The sequence below is a fragment of the Pygocentrus nattereri genome, chromosome 14, assembly GCF_015220715.1.
Source record: "Pygocentrus nattereri isolate fPygNat1 chromosome 14, fPygNat1.pri, whole genome shotgun sequence".
NCBI lineage: Eukaryota > Metazoa > Chordata > Actinopteri > Characiformes > Serrasalmidae > Pygocentrus > Pygocentrus nattereri.
Genome location: NC_051224.1, coordinates 35,694,525 through 35,715,989, shown reverse-complemented (window position 1 = coordinate 35,715,989; position 21,465 = coordinate 35,694,525). Strand labels below are relative to the sequence as shown.

The following is a 21,465-nucleotide window of genomic DNA, read 5'->3' as shown; positions in this document are numbered from 1 at the left end:
GTCTGACTGATGTCTGAGATTGTCTGGAATAGACACATATTTTGTCTTCTGCAGTTGGTTGTTTAGTCCAGCTGTATGTTTTGTCTGATCAGTGCAGCCACAAAACCCATTGTTCTCTATTGGAGAGCCAGGCTTGTAAGGAGACTGTTCCTCACTCTTCCTTGGTATATCCTTTAAATATTTCTCCAAGTCAGAGAGGTGTGGTGATTCTTCTTCTTTTAGAGAGGAGAATGAAAAAGCCACTGGGTACACAGTGGCTGACTTTAGAGCTGCTTTGTCCAAACCCATGCCAAATGTTGGGCTGCTACGTTGGTCAACCGGAAAATTGCTACATAGACAACGCAAAAACAGTAATGAACTCTGTAGAGCGTTGCATGTTGTGTCAGATTGTATATCAGATTTACATTATTGCACCAAATTTGATTGCTAATCGAATTTCTATTCCACCTGACATAGTGCAGCAGTTACATGCTAGCACCCGTACAAGCATCTGAATGTGGCGGTTACATAATTTAAGGTGTAATGAATTTAAGAATTAACTTCAGCTTCAATTAATCTCCTAATCCACCATACGAGACTCGGATACAGTCAGCAAACCAGGCCTGAACAACTTGACGTTGCCAGGCTGAGGACTCTGAATCTACTTGAATGAGCACAAGGCTAGTGCAACATTCAATTTTGACAATGGCAAGCGACGACGAGTCCTACGCTGTGGCACCATCCCATGTCTTATTTTTACCCTTACCTCTTGTTTTCAAGTGTCACTTTGTCCCTTGGAACTGAGATACAAGGGTCAGAGGTTGAAATCTTCCATTCCGAAACGGGACCCTCAAATAAAAAAGATAATTACTTCACTATCAGGCTACTAGCGGCGCTCTGTAGGCGATCGTGCCAGTTTGCAGTGATAGCAAAGGAGGGTAAAGTCCAGCAACTTCGCTGCTGGGCTTTAGTTAAATTTAGGGCATCATATGCCTTCAAAGATGAGGAGGGGGGCAATTATTTGGAGGAGGTGGGCACCTTTCTTCGGGGAAAACATATTTAAGGTACACAATTAGACCTTAAAAGCATTGTCATACCTTTGAGAGTCCATTTTCATTCTTTTGTAGCACAGTGAGTGAAAAATGTACCCCTAATTTCTCGGTGAATACATCACCTGTAGTTACATTGTTGTTGCAGGCATTGTTCATGTGTAACTACATAGTTATTAGAAACACTGCATATGAAGTGGGACCAATGCCCATTCTGGAAAATGCGCCATCAATTTATACTTTTCAGATGCGTTTAGCTTCTCCAGCCAGTTGAAACCACTGACGTCATCTCCTAAAAAGGAGTGCTCCTCCTCTATAACTACTTATAAGTAGTTGTTTGTATGAATTTACTTAGTTAAGTAGTGATGATTTGCTTTGGCTTCTTTTACTTATTTTATATTTGATGCATTATTGCTTTAAGGTCGCCCTCAAAGGAGCTCTAGTTTATAAACCGTAGAAACCCGTTTCTATAATAAAATGGGTTATTGTGCACCAAATATTGCCAGATGAGACATTTCCTGCATTTGTTTAGATTCTACTCTGCTGACACCTAGTGGTGGAAAGTGGCACTGAGGGCAGTAAACAAGCACTCCAACCAGCTCCATTCTAGAAACACAAACTCCAGTGTGGAGAAGCGTGTAGAGCTCATGTCAGCTTTAAAATCGATGTGGATACGCTGGAAATGAAGACCATATTCGATAAAGGATCGGAGAGCAGCCTTACACCAGGAATGAGGACGGACTGAAGTGAATGTGAGGTCATCAGGTGAAGATGTCAGGCTACGGGGTGTCTATGGAGCAGCTCAATGACCTGTTAACAGATGAGAATGGAGATTTCTGCATGCCGTCCAGAGATTTCAACCAAGTCTGGCCTGGAATTCTGCTTGGGAATGAGTACGCCTCTATATGCAGGGCTGATGAGTGGAAGTACAGCTTAAAAGCTTTTATACTGCTCTAGTTATACTGATGAGATCAATTATGGGCATATATTGCTTTTGAATGACTCTGTATGTGAACGTGCAGTAGTAACTTTGCAGAGAGCAGAGCTACTTAAAATAGACCCTGGCTGTTTATAGAAAGGTTTCTGAGCAGAGGAGTCCTGCTAAACTTACACACATACACAGTCGGTTCTGGTGGCACCCTTAAAAAGGGGTTATTCATAGGTTCTTTAGTAAGGACACTGGTTATTTTTGGATCATTCTAGCAAATTGGCTTAGAGTTGAAAACATATTTTGGACGTTTAACTAACTTGGACTTCAGACTACACTCTTAAAAGTATAGTTCTTCAAGGGTTCTTTAGTAAAGAAAATTGTTCCATACAGAACCTTGAACACACAAAGAACCCTTTGCATGAATTAAGGGCTCTGTGCATCATGAAAGGGTTCTTCAGACTGATAGAGAATGTGGTGTAGATGTTTCTATAAAGGGTTCTTCTAAAAAGGGTTCTTCTATTGTTGTGACGCCAAGCTTGGTACAACAGAAAAACTCATCTTGGTGCTAAATAGAACCCTTTTCAAAAGAATTTCTATATAAATTCTATCCATCTACACAACATTCTCCATCAATCTGAAGATCCCTTTCATGAAGAAAAGAATCTTTATTCATGCAAAAGGTTCTTTGAGTGTACTTGGTTCTATACACAACCATTTTCTTTGTTACATAGAACTTTTTGAAAAGGGTACTTCCAATGTCATGATGCCAAGCTTGTTACAACAGAAGAACTCTTTTCAAAAGAACTTCTAGAAGTTCTGTACAGAACCATCTGCAGCACATTCTCCATCAATCTGAAGAACTCTTTCATGATGCAAAGAACCTTTATTCATGCAAATGGCTCTTCAAGTGTTCATGGTTATATACAGAACCATTTCCTTTGCTACATAGAATCTTTTTGAATAGGGATCCATATAGCACCAAAAAGGGTTCTTCTATTGTTGTGACGCCAAGCTTGTCACAACAGAAAAAACCCATTTTGGTGCTATTTAGAACCCTTTTCAAAAGAACTTCTAGACGTACCTAAAACCATCTACAGCACATCCTCAATCAATCTGAAGAACCCTTTCATGCTGCAAAGAACCTTTATTCATGCAAAAGGTTCTTTGAGTGTTCTTGGTTCTAAACAGAGCCATTTTCTTTACTAAAGAACCTTTCAAGAATCATCATTTTTAAGAGAGTTACCTGAAGTCTAAGTCAGTTAAGCATCCAAAATGTGTTTTCAACCATTGTCTTTTTGAAGAACCCCTTTTGAGGGGAATCACCAGAACTAAGGAACCCTTAGAGAACCAGCATTAAGTGTATACATTATTTTGCTTTGAGTGATGCTAGAAGTTAATTATGTAAAACTGAAATAAACTTTATTTATTTATTGTACGGAACCAATTTAATAAACCAATTATGAAACTGCACAACAATAACTACTTCAGAAATAATAATAATATCCCGTCTGTGCAGGTCTGTGGCTCTAAGTGTGAGGCGTTTGCAGCAGCTGGGAGTGACCCACGTCCTGAACGCTGCAGAAGGAGACTCATTGATGCATGTAAACACGGGAGCAGAGTTCTACACGGGAACGGACATCATCTACCATGGAATACCGGCCTGCGATACTGACCACTTTAATCTCAGCGTTTACTTTGAAGAGTGCTCGGACTTCATAGAGGAGGCTTTAGCATATAAAGGAGGGCGAGGTAAAGATAAACCTACAGTAAACTAGAATTAGTAAGCTCTTATTTACATTACATCACATATAACATGACTACAGAGTTCTAGATAAGGGTAGGCGATATTGCAGTCATAATACACGATATTACATTTGATTTTTTTTCTGTGGTTTGAAGTTGGAACAGACAACACACACCAGCATTACGTTCAAAAAAAAGGCTGAAAAGTGATGAGCTCCATCACCAAAAACAGTCCATTTATTTTTGCATGTCTCTTAATTGAGATTGTTTTTGTTACTCTATCTTTAAAACGGATACATGCAAATGAACTCTATTCTGATCAGTTGACTAATTTTGTGTCTCACTCAAAAAGTAGATTGGGCTGAAACGCTCTATATAACTTCATTGTGAATGGGCGGGGCTAAACTGCTGTAGGTGGGTGTATGTTGGTGTTCATGACCAAAGCAATTAATTCCAAACTCCAATTATCCAAAAAGCAAGAAAACAAATTCCATGATATGGGCTGTTAAGTGTAGTGTCTTTATGTCTATTTGTAACCAAATGTCAATAAACTACATTTCCCAGCAGCCCACATTTTGAACTATGATAGCACATATATGTACTACCAACAATTTTCATGTATTTTCAGGCTTCCCAATTACATGTATAGCATATACACTCACTGGCCACTACATTGTGTCTACACTTATTGCCCATTTTATCAGCTTTGTGGTTCTACAATTACAGACTGTAGTCCATCTGTTTCTCTGATACTTTGTTAGCCCCTTTTCACCCTGTTCTTCAGTGGTCAGGACCCCCACAGAGCAGGTATTATTAGGGTGGTGGGTTATTCTCAGCACTGCAGTGACACTGATGTGGTTGCACTGGTATAAGCAGATCAGCAGCGCTGCTGGAGTTTTTAAACACCTCAGTGTCAGTGCTGAACTGATAACAGTCCACCAACCAAAAATATCTAGCCAACTGAAACCTGTGGGCAGCATTCTGTCACCACTAATGAAGGACTAGAGGATGACCAACACAGACTGTGCAGCAGCAGATGAGCTGCCGTCTCTGACTTTACATCTACAAGGTGGACTGACAAGGCAGGAATGTCTAAGAGTGGTCACTAACACCACCACCACATTAGTGTCACTGCAGTGCTGAGAATGATCCATCACCCAAATAGTACCTGCTCTGTGAGGGTCCATGGGGGTCCTGACCACTGAAGAACAGGGTATAAGAGGGCTAATAAAGTATCAGAGAAACAGATGGACTACAGTCTGTAACTGTAGAACTACAAAGTGCAGCTATTAATTTGTTAATATTTAAGTTAATGTTTCTATTATTATTGTTTACTCTCTGTAGGTAAAGTGTACGTACACTGTCAGAAGGGATACAGCCGTTCAGCTTCGCTAGTCATTGCATACCTGATGCTGAGACGCAGGATGGACGTGCGAGCTGCTGTGGCCACAGTGAGAGAGAGACGGGAGATTGGACCCAACGACGGGTTTCTTTTGCAACTCTGCCAACTCAATGACAGACTAAGAGATGAGGGGAAGTTATGATTTTTTTAAAGCTGACATATTGTGTGCAGCAAGTGACACCTGTGACCACAACCACTGAAGTTTATTGAACGGCCCGCAGTTCCTCACTGATAGGTAACTGATATACCTAATAACTGTAAGCGTTTGCTTGTAGAGAGTGTTTGTTTTGTTTTGTGGACCTTAATGTAAACATTAAAACAGTTTTGTCATGATTACTCAGTTAAAATAGACCACTCGATTAACATTGACTTGATAAATTGGCTTAGTCATTTGTTTGCCATTTAAATCAGTCTCTCCTCCAGCCGCGCTTAGCAGTCTGATGATCCTCCACAAGGAGGCGCTATCAGCATTCAAGTTAGTTTTGTATCACGGAAAGAGAGGAAACCCACACCAGCAGGATCTCACAAACACATGCATGTTTGTAGCTACAAACTGCATGTTTATGAAGTAAAATTAAATGTTTGCTGTTTCAAACTGGGTGTATTTAAAGTAAAAGTGTTTATAAAACAAATGGCTTCATAACTAGAACATATTTTACAACATAGAACAACTAGAACATCTGTTACAAGCTTTAAATACTTATACAAATGCCTGTGTTTAGGTAGAGCTGGACAAAGTGGTATTAAAGCCAGCATGGCACGGTGAATGTACACCACCATTAGCCCTGAGCTAACAATACAATGAAATTCCCACTGGACTGCTACACTGTAAAAAATGGTTTGTCGGTTCAACCTAAAAACATTACTTAACGTGTTAACAATTACTTTTGTAGTAACACATACAGTACTGTCTAAATGTTTTAAGCACATTCGAAAATTCCATTTTTTTAAATTTTATTTTATATGTTGCTCTTTTTGTTTAACAATTTCAAAGCTCCTGACGGCAAACCAGTGTTATTTGTAGTCATCCTTACTTGATTATCCATACTGGCTAGTCTGATTAATGATGACTGATTATATGTAATTAAGTATGCTGGTCATGGAATTCACCAAATCTGCGTCTACAGTGGAGGCATCCGGGAGAAATCTGGAACCTGAATTTGTTCTTCAGACCAGCTTTTTTTGAAAACACAAAGGTCTTACCTTATTCATCTTCTACAGTATTTATGTTTGTTTGTATTTGTACTAACAATATCTTTTTACAAGCACAAACTTTTTGCCAAGATAAATGCTTTTAAATAATGTGCTTAGGTACTTAAGACTTCTGCACAGTGCCATTTCTGAATGGTCAATTTCTGACCACAGTACTGGATACTTTTGGCTGGTGTTCCAATAAACTGAGCAGGGAGTGTACATGTGGGCATTTGAAAACAAAACCGGTGCAAACAATAATTAAAAATGACTCAGTATTTAATTAAAGACATAAAAATATTCATCCGTAAAGACCGTCACTGTCTATAACTGTGACAACGTCAACTAAACAGTAAACCAAAGATAAACAACAGGAAATGCTTTAGTTACCGCGTGATAACAGATTTCACTTCATATGCGTGAGTGTGTGATGTCAGAGCAGCTGCTCGGCGCTGTGTGTGGTGTGTGTGGTGTGTGTTGTGTGTGTGAGTGGATGTGCTGGATGTGCTGGAGCAGCTGATCACAGAACTCAGCACTGCGCTGTTTCTCCCTCACTGCTTCAACTTCCTGCTGCAGGAGAAGAGAGTCCACCACACTGCCCACCTTCAGAACATCTGAAAAAGAGCGAGAGACAGAGAAGGAAGGACAGAGAGGAAGAGAGGAGGAAAGATGGAAAGAGCAAGAGAGGAGGAAAGACACAGAGAACGAGAGAGAAGGAAAGAGAGGCAGAGATCGAGAGGGGAGGAAAGAGAGATCGAGCGCAAGAGAGGAGGAAAGAGAGAGAGCGAGAGAGGAAGAAAGATGGACAGAGCGAGAGAGGAGGAAAGATGGACAGAGCGAGAGAGGAGGAGAGACAGAGGACGAGAGTGGAGGAAAGAGAGTGAGAAAGGAGGAAAGAGACAAAGAGTGAGAGAAGAGGAGAGACAGAACGAGAGGCGGAAAGAGAGACAGAGCAAGAGAGGAGGAAAGAGAGTGTGAGAGGAGGAAAGATGGACAGAGCGAGAGAGGAGGAAAGATGGACAGAGCAAGAGAGGAGGAAAGAGAGACAGAGAACGAGAGGAGGAAAGAGAGACAGAGAACAAGAGAGGAGAAAAGACATAGAACGAGAGAGGAAAGAGACAGAGAACGAGAGGATGAAAGAGTGTGAGAGGAGGAAAGAGAGACAGCAAGAGAGGAGGAAAGAGAGACAGAGAATGAGAGAAGAGGAAAGAGAGACAGAGTGAGAGAGAAGGAAAGAGAGACAGAGTGAGAGAGGAGGAAGGAGAGACAGAACGAGAGAGGAGGAAAGAGAGACAGAACGAGAGAGGAGGAAAGAGAGACAGAACGAGAGAGGAGGAAAGAGAGACAGAACGAGAGAGGAGGAAAGAGACAGAGCGAGAGAGAAGGAAAGAAAGACAGTAAAATTGGAGGAAAGAGAGAAGGAGCAGAGGCAGCAGGAGAGAGACAGAAGGAAATGGAAGAGAGGTATGAAAGAGAGAGAGCAAGAAAGCAGGAAGGGCAGAAGGAGACAGAGGGAAAAGAGGTGAGACACACAGAGAGAGAGAGAGAGAGAGAGAGAGAGAGAGAGAGAGAGAGAGAGAGAGAGAGAGAGAGAGAGAGAGAATATGAGAAAAAAGTAGAGTAGGAGGAGAGATGTAAGACTGTGATCAGTCAGGCAGTATTTTGTTTCACCACTAGGTGGCACTATGCACTACATTTTTGCACTAGTCTTTTGGACAGGTATCAGTAATTTCTCATTCTCCTAAAAAATAATATGGAGAAAAATGAGAACAGACCAGCCTTTAACAGTGTAACAACAACAATAATAACAATTATTATTATTATACGTTTTATTCACACAGAGCCTCTCTGATGGCCAAGGTCACTGCAAAATGTAAAACCAAACCAAGCCAATAAAACAAGGTTTTAAAATACAAGTCGCTACTGTCGGAAAAAAACCTCGCATCTCCAAAACGATAACTTCACAGGAGCAGGAAAAAACCTACTTTGCTTTTAATGTAAATCAATGGAACTGGACTTTTTTCCCCAAGTAATTTTGAGCTGTTTCTTTTGATCCATTCTTCATGAAATTTACAACAATGTAAAGGACAATAGGTGCTTTCAAATTAGGGTCAAACACTGAAAACCGACAAAAACTGAGATACAAGGTTTTGTTCCCACAACAGCGATATGTAAAACAGAACTGAAGGAGATGTGCAGGTGCTCTCTCAGAGGTGCCTCAGACCTTCTCACGGTCAGCCTCTCTTTATGAAAAGCTCAGCGGTGTAGCCGTGGCTGTACACTGACATCATCGCAGACATTTGTGTCAGTATAAATGAGCTGCATAAACACAGCTCACCTGATATCCCTGAAAAGGAAACAAGCAGGTTTGTTCTGCGTGGGGGGCGGAGGGTCTTTATCGTGCTTGTGTTTCAGTGCGGTAGAAGACAAAGCTGCTCTGTGTACAGAGTAATGGCTAAATTGCTATTAGCTAATACAGCAGGGTTAGATAACACTGGTGGAACATGCTGAGTGAAAGTGCCCATATCAGTCCATGTGCTGTTCGGTCATTCTGTTTTCATTCAGTGAAATACACACAAAACATAACACAAAAGCCTCTGGTTTCTATAGAAATATGCAGGGATGTTTTTCTACACCTCCAAAGCTCAGTCTTAGAAGTTGGTTATACTTTCTGCACATCACAAATCAAGGAATCCCAAACACATTCAGTGCTGTTGAGGACTATTTTTACATCACCATTTCCCAAACTTATGAATCTTACATATCACCGCTGCCCAAAGAAAACCATGCATCTCCATTTTTGTCGATTTTTTGTTTTCTACATCATTTCAACACACCGGTTGTCATTTACATTGCACATTTCAGGATGCATGGACCAATAAAAATGCTCCAAAAAATCACATGGTACAAAATCTTTTTACATTGACTTACATTGAAAGGTAAGAGTGTTTTTTCCTTCTCCTGTAAAGTTACTATTTTGGAGATACTTGTTTTTCTGGACTGCAACCATATGTAAATGACCTCTTTTCTCATTGGTTGCCCTAAACTTTGTCTCGTTCAAACAGTAGTCAAGGCTGAAACATACTTTATAACTTCGGCATGAATGGGTGGGATTAAAATGCTGTAGGCTGAAGTGGTGCATGTCTGTAAATGTGCTGGTTATTGTGACAACACAAACACACCAAATTCAAAAAAGCTGTTTTTCAGCTTACTTTCTATAAATGAAGTAAGGAAAACTGAGTTTTCTGTTGTATGGCCCCTTTAAACAGACAGGTTAGCATCAAATACTTCATTGTGCCTTCATTGTGAAATATAATGAGCGCATGAAAGCATAATAAAGAACAAAGGCGAATAAGGTTCTGTAGAAAGAAACCAGAAACAAAGTATTGTGTTCTCAGTATATTACACATATGTTGTAAATTAATGCGCATCTCTGACAGCTCATCACGCACACTCTTCTACCTCCGACCACAACAAACACTGACTGTTATTCCTTGAGATGGTTCAAAAAGCTCCCCTGGTGCTGTTATGGTCGTTACTACAGCTCCTGCCAAGTTCTGAAGAGTTGAATGTCTGGGGAGATTATAAATGTTCTGCTGGAGAAACCATCAGCCTCACCTGTCCACCACCTCAGCCAATCACAGCCTACATACAGACCACACGGGCCAATCCTGGGGCCTTTCCCACGTTTGCACGGAAACTAGATGACTTTCAAAAGGAAGAAAACAGAAACAGAAATCCTACAAGAGAAGAGAAGGAGATAGCAGGCCTGAAATTTTTTGGTCTGAACCCAAATACAGTCAAAGAACTTTCCACTGGAGTCACATCTGACCTGCTGCACCAAGATTGGAGTCTGAAAAAGCTCCAACTCCAAGAAAATAATAAATTACTACATAGTTTTAATAACACTTTTGTTGTTGCCATCATCAATAAAAAAAAAACAAAAACATAATACACTAAACATGCAAGATACAAATGTTTATCACCAAACAAATTAAATGTTAAATTAAACTGTCCTCTCCATGATCGATTCAGTGCTGTGCAAAAGGCAGAGAGCACTCTTTATTAGTTTAATTTCCAGCCTAAATAACTAAATATTATTTTCAATATTTAATGTGTCCACCATTTGCCCTAATTATAGCTTTCATTCTTTTCAGGAGACCACCTTTAAGGTTTTCAAAGGAATCTGTAGGAATATTTTTCCACACCTCCAAAGTTCAGTCTTCAAAGTTTCATCTTCTGCTTCTTATGATCAAACTAGACTCTGGGGTGGTCAGTCCATTGTTCGGACAACACCAGCAGCTTCTTTATTTATTTATTTTTTCTTTTTTGTCTGTTTACTTTTCTCAGTAAACTTCTTAATAGCTACACGTCCTTTCAGACCCATAGCGCCGAGTCGTCTTCTCACAGTGGAAGGATGGACAGGAACACCAGTGGACTTTTTTCAGATCTGAAGCAGCTTGATTTTCTGATTATCTGGTGGGGACAGTTTTTTGTGGTCTACCAGACCTTGCAGGTGGTTGTTAAGGAGCTCCATTTTCTCTGTAAATTTTTTTGAACCCCAGTTTTGGAAACTCCTCTGCTTTTCACCTAATTGTCATTGACTTTGCCCTTTCATGTGCAAGTAGATCATCGTGTATTGAATCTCCTCAGAAATATCTCCTGAAAAATAAACTCACTGACAAGCTGTTTAGAGGTACTAAAAGCTGCCAGCATATGCAATTGGGTTCCATCAGGCTCGAACAAATATTTCAAGCTCTAGGGAAGGTGGAGATGAAAAGGAAAGGAGGAACGAAAGAGAGAAATGTTGAAGGCAGAGAGATGAGCAGCATGTGGTATTGATTAGAAGTGTGTGTGAGGGGTGTGTGTTGAGTGCTGGTCAGACAGGCCAGTAGCAGATCAGAGTGTGTGATGGATGATGTGTAAAAAAGGAGAACTCTTTGAAAGGAAAGAAGAGAGGGATCAGTGAAAGAGTTCCATGATTACATCCATCCTTCATTCTCCATCAGCAATGGCAGGGCTTTGGCCAGAAACATGCTTCATGCAAGGACACAAACAGATGCTTCAAGTTATGCAGACATGGTTTTGTGTGTGGCTGTGTTGAAAAATGTCACACCCAATTCATTGTATTGTAAAGCACCGCTGCTGGACTCATATTCTGTGAAGGAACGAATCACGCTTCTCTGGCAGAGTTTGGTGAATGCCAGGAGAATGTTATCTGCCTGACTGCATTGTGTCAAGTGTAAAGTTTGGAGGAGGAGGGATAATGATATGGGGTTGGCCTAGACTCCTTAGTTCCTGTGAAGGGAAACGTTAATGCTTCAGCAGAACAAAACATTTTGAATAATTCTATGCTTCCAACTTTATGGAAACAGTTTGGGGAAGAACCTTTTCTGTTCCAGCATGACTGACCCCCAGTGCACAAAGCAAGGTGCATAAAGGCCTGGCTGGGTGAGTTTAGTACAGAAGAACTTGACTGGCCCTCACAGAGCCCTGACCTCAACCCCATCAAACACCTTTGGGATGAACTACAACGGAGATTTCGAATCAGACCCTCTCGTCCGACATCAGTGTCTGACCTCACAAATGCTCTTCTGGATGAAGGTGTAAAATTCCCACAGACACAATCTTGTAGAAGGCGTCCCAGAAGAGTGGAAGCTGTTAAAGCTCCATATTATTGTCTATGGATTTAGAATGGGATGTCATAAAAGCTCTTGTGGGTGTGGTGTGTAGGTGGCCCAATACTTCTGTTCATACAGTATCTGGTATACAGCCTGCCCTATCTTTAAATAGAATAAGATCTTCCTGATTTACATGTGTTATAGTGTGAATTGTGAAGTGAAATATGAGAGCTTAACAGGCTGCACAAGGGGTTGGAGTTGAGAGAAATGCCATCTGTCAGCGCACTATTGTTTGAATGGTATTGAAAATACCTCTTAAAAGTGAATGATTGTACATTAAACAGCGTTCATAGTTCAGTTATAGGACAAAAAGTTAAAAAGTCCCACTGATAATTTTATACAGAAGAGACAAAAAGACTGTTGTTAACATAAAAAATGTGAAATTGTGATAAGACATTTGGCTCAAGTAATTTCCAATCTATAACTGAATATATTGTGAAAGAAACACCTTATATTGGTACAGACCAGGAGTCACGATTCATAACCATATGCCACATCATCATCAAGATCTCTTACCCAGCACTATGAGCTGTATTCTGTGGTCAGGGTCATCCAGGTAGAGCAGCAGCTGCTGGTAGAGGAGCTGTAGGTGGGGACGTTGTGTTTCAGTGTCGTACAATTTCCCTAAAGATGAGAACCACACACTCAGGGCCTTCAGGGCTTCAGCACGCACCTCATCACTGCTGTCATCGACACGCTTTAAAAGCTCTGTAACAGACAGAAGCAAAATTAATGTGACTAGCAAGGAAAGGATTGATGCTTGACAAAGCCATTGTTATGAAATTCAATGTGGTTGCTAAGGTGTTCCTATAGTGTCAGAGGTGGCTGCAAAGGTGCTGTAAGGTCAGTGGTATGGTGTCCCAGGCAGTTGCTGAAGTGTTGCTATGTCATTGCTATGTTTGCAACATGTTTCCAAAACAGTTGGGATGGTGTTTTTATAAGATTGGAAATATTGTAAAATATTTAAACATTTTACACAGGAGATGCAATCATGCTTGAGTATGAACATCCAGGATAACATCCAGCCTACTCCTTTACAAGGCTTGCCACTTTGCCAAAAAAAAAATGTAGCAGCACATAATCTGATGGTTTAAGGTTCAAAATCCAGGGTTTGTCATGGTTTGGAGATTTTGTGCCCATGATGTCTTTTTCAGGGATGTCCATGCTTAGTTCAACATGAAAATGCCAAGCCACATTTTGCATGCTTTACAACAGCATGGCTGTGTAACCAGACAATGCAAGTCTTAGACTGGCCTGCCTGTTGTGGCAAATTATGAAGACCAAATATGACAATGCCTCATATGTTTGTCCAACTAAAGACAATTCTGCTTTCAAGACTTGATCAGTTGGTGTCTTAACTCTCCAAATGATTAGTGAGTGCTGTTAAAAGGAAAGGTGATGTAACTCAGTGGTAAACATGCTGCTGTACCAACTTTTTTGGAATGTGTTGCAGACATCAAATTTGATATGAGTGTATAATAACAAAAAACAAAGTTCATAAGGTAAAACATCAAATGCTGGGTTTCACTGTTCAACTGAATACAAGTCAAACAGAATTTACTGCTTTCTGGTTTTTATTAGCATTTCCCAACAGTTGAAATTGCAGCTACTGAGTAACTGTTGTTCTCTTACATTATATTGTGTGTACCTGGGTATATCCTGTTGAGAGTATCTGAGCCCAGACAGTGCGCAGTGAGCGTAAGGAGCGTGTGTAGCAATCTGCAGGCAAGCAGGCGTGCGAGCTGAGAGTCCTCCTCCAGCGCAGAGATCAGATCAGCACTGAGCTTCGCCTCCACACTCACTACCTAAAATACACAACACATACATATACATCCATATACACACAGAATAGCTGCATTCCAACAGCCACAGCATGGTCTAGGTGTGGTCTAGGTGGGCTTTATGTTCCAATTAGACGGATCTTTTGAGTACAGAGGAGAAATGCAGCCTACGTTCTGATCGTTTTTGAGTACACTACTGAGTAACCTTCATGGTCGTCTCTCACCCATAAACCTCGTCTGACCTGAAGAAGGTTCAAGAATGATGGTAGAAGAAACCAATGCTGTTTAAAAAAGGCAGAAAAATATATAGCAGCATATACAGCATGCTATTTTTTAGTCTCTCTCTGTAGGTGGAATCCTATTTGACTCAGTGTAAGCTCACCGGACAAAAAAATGGGTCAGCTTGCATGTTTAAGGTGGTAGTAACTTCAGGCTCCTGCAGATGGCATTGCATGAGGATGATCGGGCTATAAATTCCTGCAGGGTGCGCAACAGGATTCATAGATTGAGAAAAGGTGGCACAGTGCAGTGAATGTCTCATTTGATGTGTGGAAAATGGGTCGCAAAGCAGATGTTAATGATTGGCAAAAAGGAATGAAGGCCAGTGTGAAGGGAGTAGCTAATTCGTAGGTGTATCAGAGTGTATGATCATACGGGACGACCAGTAGTGGCAAAAATCCCAGTCTACAGGAAATTCTCATCAGAACTGTGATCGAAAGACGAAACTGACGGACATGGACCGTCGGCATGTTCCACGACTTGTGAATAAAAAAAAAAAAATCACTTCACTTCCAGACCAGAATTGGTTCTTGAACTCAACACAGGTTCTTCACAAGCATTTCTATAAGAACACCACAGGGAACTGCATACGATGAACTTATGGAGCAGAGTGGCATGCAAGAGGGCTTCGCTCACTTCTGCTCACAGTTCCCCTGTTACAGTGGACGAAGAGACACAAAAATTGGACTGGTCATGACTGGTCAGATGAATCTCTATGTAAATGATGCTAAGCGGCATGTAGAGTGCTAGGTCCATTGAGCTTATATTATTATTAATATAACCAAATAAAATAGTACTGAACACAAAATGTAATTAAAATGTTAAGATATTTTTAAAGGTTCTAATTGAATTAAAACACTAAAGTTCAAGGCTTAACTGAGGGACTGCAAATGAACCTACATTTGCTTTAAAATGAAAGCAAATCAGAAAATATTCTTCTTTGAGGACTATGTTGCCTCACAACTACCTTAATGTACTTCTCCTTTAATGGATTTTTAAGAATACATTTTCAAAACCTCCTCTCAAAATTATCATAAACAAATGTCTCAGGCATCAGGCAGCCTATCTCTAACCACTTCACGTAATGGCTTTCTATCAGCTAGCTTTTAGAGGCATTAAACTCCTCAGATGTTTGGTTCCTATCACCACTACTGTGTACAATCCTGAGTCAGTAGCATGAACCACGTCACACCAAAATACTCTCAATGACTATGTTTATATCTTAATGATGCAACTGTTTAGCAATCCTGTAAACTCAACTGAATTATGCTTTAAGGCTCTATCTTAATGCACCGGTGTGTATCCATGTTAATGTATCTCTGTTTGCCTCAAACAACCCTAAGCGCTCTCTTCTCAGCCTCCCTCTCCAAATGAGCTGATACTGGTAGCTTATCACATCTGTGTGGAGGAGAAACACACACACACACACACACAAAGTGGAGCAAAGAGAGAGGGAGGATGGAAAAACAAAGATTTTGGCATGAAGACCATGAAAGATGACATCATTGTGTGTGGGGTAGTGCTGGATGTAAGTGGAGGAGCTGATAGTTTTAGCTGGAGGAAGTGAACAGTGTTAGCGAGTTGAAAACTTGCCTGCCTGAGAAAAACTCGGCTTGCACACACCATCACCTCACCCAAACACCAGCGCCTGATCTGAACTGGATCATATTCACCCCAATTAACTTCTACTACTGTACTGGGTAAATGAAAATGCCACTTTTGAAATCAATGTTGAGAATTTAAGGGAAATTGTATTGACTTTTCAACATTACTGCTTAGTTAAATCATTCATATGTAAACAAAGTCATTCAGAGAGGTTTGATGTGGTGCTGACAGAAACCAGACATCTAAAGAATTGAATGCCTCTAAAAGGTACATCAGAGAAAGTTATTACACAAAATGCCTCCAAATATGGCACTTAATACCCCTTGACATTGTTGAATGATAATATAATAATAATGACTTAATAATGATGAAACATGGCTTCTTGCTTACATCTACATCAACCTTCATTTTGTAAAACTCTACTCTACTGGAATCAAGTGAATAAAACACCCATATAAAACAAATAATGATAAAAGTGAGGTAAATAAACTGTATAATTACAGTTATATGTATATTATAGATCTCAGAAGGGCTGTCATAATGCAGGTTTTGATTGACAGAGTGGGCGTGGCTGTCACAGTGCAGGTTTTGATTGACAGAGTGGGCGTGGCTGTCACAGTGCAGGTTTTGATTGACAGAGTGGGCGGGGCTGTCACAGTGCAGGTTTTGATTGACAGAGTGGGCGGGGCTGTCACAGTGCAGGTTTTGATTGACAGAGTGGGCGTGGCTGTCACAGTGCAGGTTTTGATTGACAGAGTGGGCGGGGCTGTCACAGTGCAGGTTTTGATTGACAGAGTGGGCGGGGCTGTCACAGTGCAGGTTTTGATTGACAGAGTTGACGGGGCTGTCACAGTGCAGGTTTTGATTGACAGAGTGGGCGTGGCTGTCACAGTGCATGTTTTGATTGACAGAGTGGGCGTGGCTGTCACAGTGCAGGTTTTGATTGACAGAGTGGGCGTGGCTGTCACAGTGCATGTTTTGATTGACAGAGTGGGCGTGTCTGTCACAGTGCAGGGTTTGATTGACAGAGTGGGCGTGGCTGTCACAGTGCATGTTTTGATTGACAGAGTGGGCGTGGCTGTCACAGTGCAGGTTTTGATTGACAGAGTGGGCGTGGCTGTCACAGTGCAGGTTTTGATTGACAGAGTTGGCGGGGCTGTCACAGTGCAGGTTTTGATTGACAGAGTGGGTGTGGCTGTCACAGTGCATGTTTTGATTGACAGAGTGGGCGTGGCTGTCACAGTGCAGGTTTTGATTGACAGAGTTGGCGGGGCTGTCACAGTGCAGGTTTTGATTGACAGAGTGGGTGTGGCTGTCACAGTGCATGTTTTGATTGACAGAGTTGCTGGTTCTGTCACAGTGCAGGTTTTGATTGACAGAGTGGGTGTGGCTGTCACAGTGCAGGTTTTGATTGACAGAGTGGGCGTGGCTGTCACAGTGTCTACAAAAAACAGGTACTAATTATCGCTGATATTATCAAACTGATAAATCAGTGAAGTCCTAACTTTTAGCTATGGTGCACCAGTGAGCTGGAATACTGAAGCTCACCTTGCTTGTCTCCTTTAAACTTATGGCATCCAATTATCATCAATTGGTATGGAACTAATTAAGCTGATGATTTTAGATCTGTTTTAGCGGCTTATTTGAATTCTAAGCTATTTAAAATTATTAAAAGCTTTTTTTATTTAAAAGCCTGTTTTACTAAATTTCCTATTAATTCTAACGCCGTCATATTTTAATACTTTTTTCATTGAATGAATGAATTAACTTAATATGTAACTGCTGATGTAGATATGTTTTTCCATATAAAAAGCATAGCAAAACCAGCAGGCACACAGAGACGGTCCTGTAGCTGCTGGACACAAGCGTGAGAACCAAAATGCACTGTTACTGAGATACACACACCCACACACACACACCTGCTGCACAGCTCCAGCCAACACACACACAAACACGAGCAGTTTGAGGGAAATGTACGTGGCTCGTTTCCGATTGGTTAAAACATCAGAGCTCTCAATGTTTTGACCAGCCGGTTAAACATCAGCCAGTGGGTGTGTATGTGTCAGTGTGTGTGTTTTACCTGGTCTTTTGAGATAGCCCCTCCCTGCAGCAGAGCGAGCATGCAGCTGAGGGCAGAAGTCCTGACTGCTGCGGCCGTCCGGCCCGCACGCCACACCAGGTTCGGCATCAACAACTCCTGCAGGAACATCTGAACATACTTCCCAAAACACCTACAGATAGAGAGAGACAGAGAGAGAAAGAGAGAGAGAGGGGGGGGGGGCTCATTTCTGCTTTATGGAAACATGCACTGAATGGAGACACCACTGTAACAAACTGAATTATGGATTTTGTGACTCATTATATTCCCACCAGATGTGCAGCTTCTGTTCAGGGCAATTCCTCAAATGATTTAAAGTATCTGGACAGACAGTAGCTGAATTATCAGCGGACGACTCACAGAAACATGTTTCATTTTCAGCTACACAACTGAAAGACCTTTTGCTTCTGATTCTCTTCCTGTCTCTGATCCTCCTTGCACACACTGTACCACCCAGAACACACAAACACTCAACATTAACGTATTTCAGCAATCTATTGAGCACCTCCATTCAGTTTAGAAGGGATGCCGCCAAAGCACCAGGAGGGGGCGCTCACAATCTACAGGTTTCAGTCGAAGCACAGAAAACAGTGTGTAAGTTCAGCTTGTTATTTCAGCAAAACCTGCACTCTAACTTTCCAGCAGGGGAGGAAAAGGACCAGGGAAAACTGCAGTTAAGTGAGAGCAAGGATGTGAAAATCTCACTTAATAAAAACGTAAAGTTATTTAGCTAAAGATACGGCCACTCTCTGGTCACTCTCTATCGCCAAAAAAACTCACTTTACAGGAGACGGGATTCTAATTGACGTTAATGTAACAAGATCTTTTAAAGTCATTTTGGACCATTTCTGTTGGTCAGTTCCTCATGAGATTTTAACACAATGCAAAGGTTAAGCGAAAATTTTAAATGATGTACAAAAGTAACAAATAACAAAAATAGAGATCAAAGGCAGTGAGTGACAGTGACGACATACCTGAGTCGAAAAGTACTAACGTATTTAAATATGTTAAATGTTTTAAGAGGACATTCATTTTAAGTTCATTTTAAAGTGAAAGTCATCTCAATGCAGGACAGGAACTGACCGCTCTGCATTATCATAAACTTTTTTAACACTGAAACGTTTCCAAAATTAAAGCACACTTAAAGGAATAGCTTGGCGAAACACTGAATTTCCATCATTTCCTACTTACTTTAAACGCAATTCAGAGCCGAAACATGTTTGGTGTCTGAGTTTTTGCCTCTTGAGTTTAGAATTGGAGCAGCCTGGCTAACAGCGCTAGAAATCAATGGAAGTAAATAGTCACCCAAACTGTTTCAACAAACACATGCCAAAATCTTTCCACATTTGCTGCAAATTATGCTTCTAAGCTATAAACTCATTCAGAAAAAAAAATAATTAGGTAAAATGGCATGGAGCATGCACAATCTCCGTGGATGTGATGATCATTTCCCATCTGAAAATTATAACAGGATTTTATAGCTATTACTAAAATTTACAGCTGTATCGTTATTTTTTTTTTTACAGATGACACCTCACAGAACATAACCAAAGATAAGTGCTTGTTACCTTTTCTCTGTCTTTATTGTGCTCACCCACCGTCATGCCATATGTAGCTATGTGGGGCTAGTTGTGATTCGAGTCGTTTGAAAGAAACTGACAAAAGGCCTGCATTTGTGAAAATGGTTTGGGTGACTATTGACTTCTATTAGCATCAGTTCTAAATTAAAGAGGCAAAACTTTGACACCAAACAAGTCTTGGCTGATGGACTGCATTTGACGTAAATAGAACATTATGGAAATGTATTTTTTCACCAAACTATTTCTTCTTTAAACACAAGAGTAAACTTAGCATACAACAGTGCAGGTGAGTGTGGTGTGGTGATGAAACGGAGGTAGTGATCCTAGCAATCAGACAAGTATATTTCTGGGCAGTTTTACACGGATATGAATTTGGTCGGATTAGCGAGGGAAAGGCTACGTTCACATTACCAGGTTGAAGTGGCACACATCCGATTTTTTGTCCTAATGTGACTCAGATCTGACCTTTTCAGGGCTGTGTGGACGCAAATCTGATCTTTTCAAATCCAAACTGAGCCACTTTCATATGTGGTCCTAGATCGGATACGAATCCGATTCGTGGCCATGTGACCTTAATGTGACGCTCAGATCGGAATTCAAGTGTTTTTTTTTCCACTGTGCGTGCACCATCATTCAGCGTTACCATGGCAGCAGCACCGAACAGCAGGTAAAGGCTGTAAATGGTGGAAAAGCAGCACATCTCACCTTTTTCGCCTTGCTCTAATAATGAACAGCTGAGAGATGTTCAGAGCTATTAGGTCATTTCAGGATGCTGGTTCGTTCACATTTCACATTAAAGACAGATTTGAATCACTTACCCAAACAAGTGTGAACCATCCTGTCAGAGAGATTGGATTTGAGCAATAAATCTGATTTGTGCAACGAGGCTTGTAATGTGAATGTAGCTAAAAAGAGATAAACCTCCCAGCCTTAGAGCTTTGTAATAAAAAAAAAAAAGTCTTTTCTTCTGGAAATACAACTCAGCAAGGGTGTTTTTACCACTGCACATTCAAAAACATCAACTGACCTAAATGGAAACCAACAGAATGTATGCTTCATGTTCAATTTGCACCTTCTTAAGCCAGCTGGATCAATGAATATACTTATGATCATTATCGATCTCTCAAAAGTGTTCCACTTGGCTAGTTAGCTCATTAGCTTGAACACAACTTTTGCAGCAAACAAAACCGTCACGTTACTTTATGTCTGATTTACTAATGAAATTGGGCCCTCTTCCAGCTTTCAATTCTTCCATATTATTTAACTTGCTACTACTTAAGTGACATGTTAGGATTGGTTAGGCCGGTCGACTCTTCAAACTTTGTGCTGACACTTAACAACCACGGGCTCCTCTAAGCAGCTGGCAGAGAATCTAAAAATGAAGCTAACTAATGGCTACAAAGTAGGAGATGGCTCTAAAAACCTTATCACAGCGTTTTTATCTCATCAAAGATTCTTTTCCTCTGACGATGGTGAAAACGTGCAAAAAACACACATTCTGTGGAGGCTAGTAAAAATGCTAATAGTTTGTTTCACTCTGCAGTTCAAAAACATAAAAATACCCACATAAAACTGCAAAAACCTGTGGGCTTTTTCTACCTTTTACCCGTTCTGCTGAGCAGCTATCATTAAGGCTGGATTCTGCTGCAGGAACAAAACACAGGTCATGAGGGACCATTATTGTGCTTAATTTGAGAGTTTGGGGGAGTTTGTTATGGTGAAAGCTGGCCTTTCCTGTGTGATCTGTACAGAAAGCGTGCCTGCAGCACCTGCACAGGCATAAACAACGCAGGCAGAGCTCAGGTGGGAGAGGAAAAGGTTTCAAAGGTTTCACACAAAAAGACAAAAATGCTGCCTGTCAGCCAGGCCTGTAAATCCCTGTACATACAATTCGATTTCTGTGATTCTTTAGGAAACAAGGACATAGCGCACTTTCAAGCCCCTCGATGTTATTGTTTATTCGAATAATCTGTTTTCATTCATCTTTTTTGAATTTGAAAAGCAGAGCATGGAAAATTCACAAAAATCATGAATGAAAACTTTCATGTGGTTTGGTCAACGGTTAATTTTTAAATGATCATTTTTCAACCTTTTAAAGTGAAATGAGCTTTTTTTGAGACTGATGTAAGTAAATGACCTCTGTTTT

The 21,465-nt window shown here is 40.8% G+C and overlaps 2 protein-coding genes across 2 annotated transcripts in view; one reads left to right on the top strand and one right to left on the bottom strand.

Annotated features, from left to right (window-relative positions):
- The first annotated feature begins 1,614 nt into the window (after nt 1–1,614).
- dusp3b (dual specificity phosphatase 3b) lies at nt 1,615–5,478 on the top strand. The gene is made up of 3 exons (XM_017706214.1): nt 1,615–1,921; nt 3,476–3,708; nt 5,047–5,478. The coding sequence occupies exons 1-3, from the start codon at nt 1,800–1,802 to the stop codon at nt 5,244–5,246; spliced, it is 555 nt and encodes a 184-aa protein (XP_017561703.1). The 5' UTR covers nt 1,615–1,799; the 3' UTR covers nt 5,247–5,478.
- Nucleotides 5,479–6,556: 1,078 nt separating this feature from the next.
- Nucleotides 6,557–21,465, bottom strand: part of LOC108432422 (dynein assembly factor 5, axonemal) — a 57,712-nt gene continuing 42,803 nt past the window's right edge. Inside the window, exons 10-13 of the mRNA XM_017706226.2 lie at nt 17,722–17,872; nt 13,625–13,781; nt 12,493–12,684; nt 6,557–6,909 (exon numbers count right to left, since the gene is read on the bottom strand). Of these exons, the coding sequence (XP_017561715.1) occupies nt 6,707–6,909; nt 12,493–12,684; nt 13,625–13,781; nt 17,722–17,872 (703 nt within the window). The 3' untranslated portion in view covers nt 6,557–6,706. The remainder of the gene's footprint in view (nt 6,910–12,492; nt 12,685–13,624; nt 13,782–17,721; nt 17,873–21,465) is intronic.